Raw genomic sequence first — 917 nt, forward strand, 5'->3', positions numbered from 1 at the left:
TGTGTATCAGGTATAAGTCAGGTGTGTATCAGGTATAAGTCAGGTGTGTATCAAGTATAGGTCAGGTGTGTAACAGGTATAGGTCAGGTGTGTAACAGGTGTGTATCAGGTATAAGTCAGGTGTGTATCAGGTATAAGTCAGGTGTGTAACAGGTATAGGTCAGGTGTGTAACAGGTGTGTATCAGGTATAAGTCAGGTGTGTATCAGGTATAAGTCAGGTGTGTAACAGGTATAGGTCAGGTGTGTAACAGGTGTGTTATGAGGAGGCGGGCTTGCAGTAGTCCTCCACACCGGTGATGGTGGCCTTGCAGAAGAAACAGTCCTTGTTGTTCATCAGGTGCTGGTTGATGCAGGCTCTGTACAAACAACAAATCAGAACCAAGTCAACAGGAAGTGGGTCACTATGGTTCTGGATGGGTTTGACCCGTATTGTTTCAAAAAACAGCTGTGTTTCATTACCTGAGAACAGGTTTTATTAGATTCAAATAATTAAGAGGTTCTGTTTGAGGTTCTGAGTGGACTCACTTGCAGGATTTATGAGAGCAGGGCTTAAAGATGGCAGAGATGGAGTGAGCATAGCAGATCGGACAGAGGTCCTCCTCACAGGTGGGCTGAAAACCAGAACAGAAGACAGGAATCACATCAAGGTTCTGCTGGTGACCCGTCAGAACACCTGAGACCCACGAGGCTAATCCATACATACGAGTCGTAACATGACTCGAGTCGTTACCTGACATGAGTTATTATCTGATACAATTCATTACATAACATGAGACGTTATGTACCTGTGAGGTTAGAGTCAGGTATGTACCTGTGAGGTTAGGTTTAGTCAGGTATGTACCTGTGAGGTTAGGTTTAGAGTCAGGTATGTACCTGTGAGGTTAGGTTTATAGTCAGGTATGTACCTGTGAGGTTA

At 44.4% G+C, this 917-nt stretch overlaps 1 protein-coding gene and 1 long non-coding RNA gene across 3 annotated transcripts in view; one reads left to right on the top strand and one right to left on the bottom strand.

The window, feature by feature from the left end:
- Positions 1–200, top strand: part of LOC106536521 (uncharacterized) — a 2,865-nt gene extending 2,665 nt beyond the window's left edge. The window contains exons 2-4 of one of the 2 annotated variants that reach the window (XR_001312555.1): positions 11–43; positions 110–142; positions 176–194. This is a non-coding gene — a long non-coding RNA (uncharacterized LOC106536521). Of the gene's footprint in view, positions 1–10; positions 44–109; positions 143–175 lie in introns of both variants that reach the window. The other variant, XR_001312554.1, reaches the window with a different exon arrangement.
- A 53-nt stretch (positions 201–253) lies between these two features.
- Positions 254–917, bottom strand: part of LOC106536519 (E3 ubiquitin-protein ligase RNF123) — a gene marked incomplete at its 5' end in the record, with an annotated part of 12,766 nt that continues 12,102 nt past the window's right edge. Inside the window, 2 exon segments of the mRNA XM_014033814.1 lie at positions 254–357; positions 527–612. Of these exon segments, the coding sequence (XP_013889268.1) occupies positions 258–357; positions 527–612 (186 nt within the window).

Source organism: Austrofundulus limnaeus, unplaced genomic scaffold, assembly GCF_001266775.1.
Source record: "Austrofundulus limnaeus strain Quisiro unplaced genomic scaffold, Austrofundulus_limnaeus-1.0 Scaffold1856, whole genome shotgun sequence".
In the NCBI taxonomy this organism is placed as follows: domain Eukaryota; kingdom Metazoa; phylum Chordata; class Actinopteri; order Cyprinodontiformes; family Rivulidae; genus Austrofundulus; species Austrofundulus limnaeus.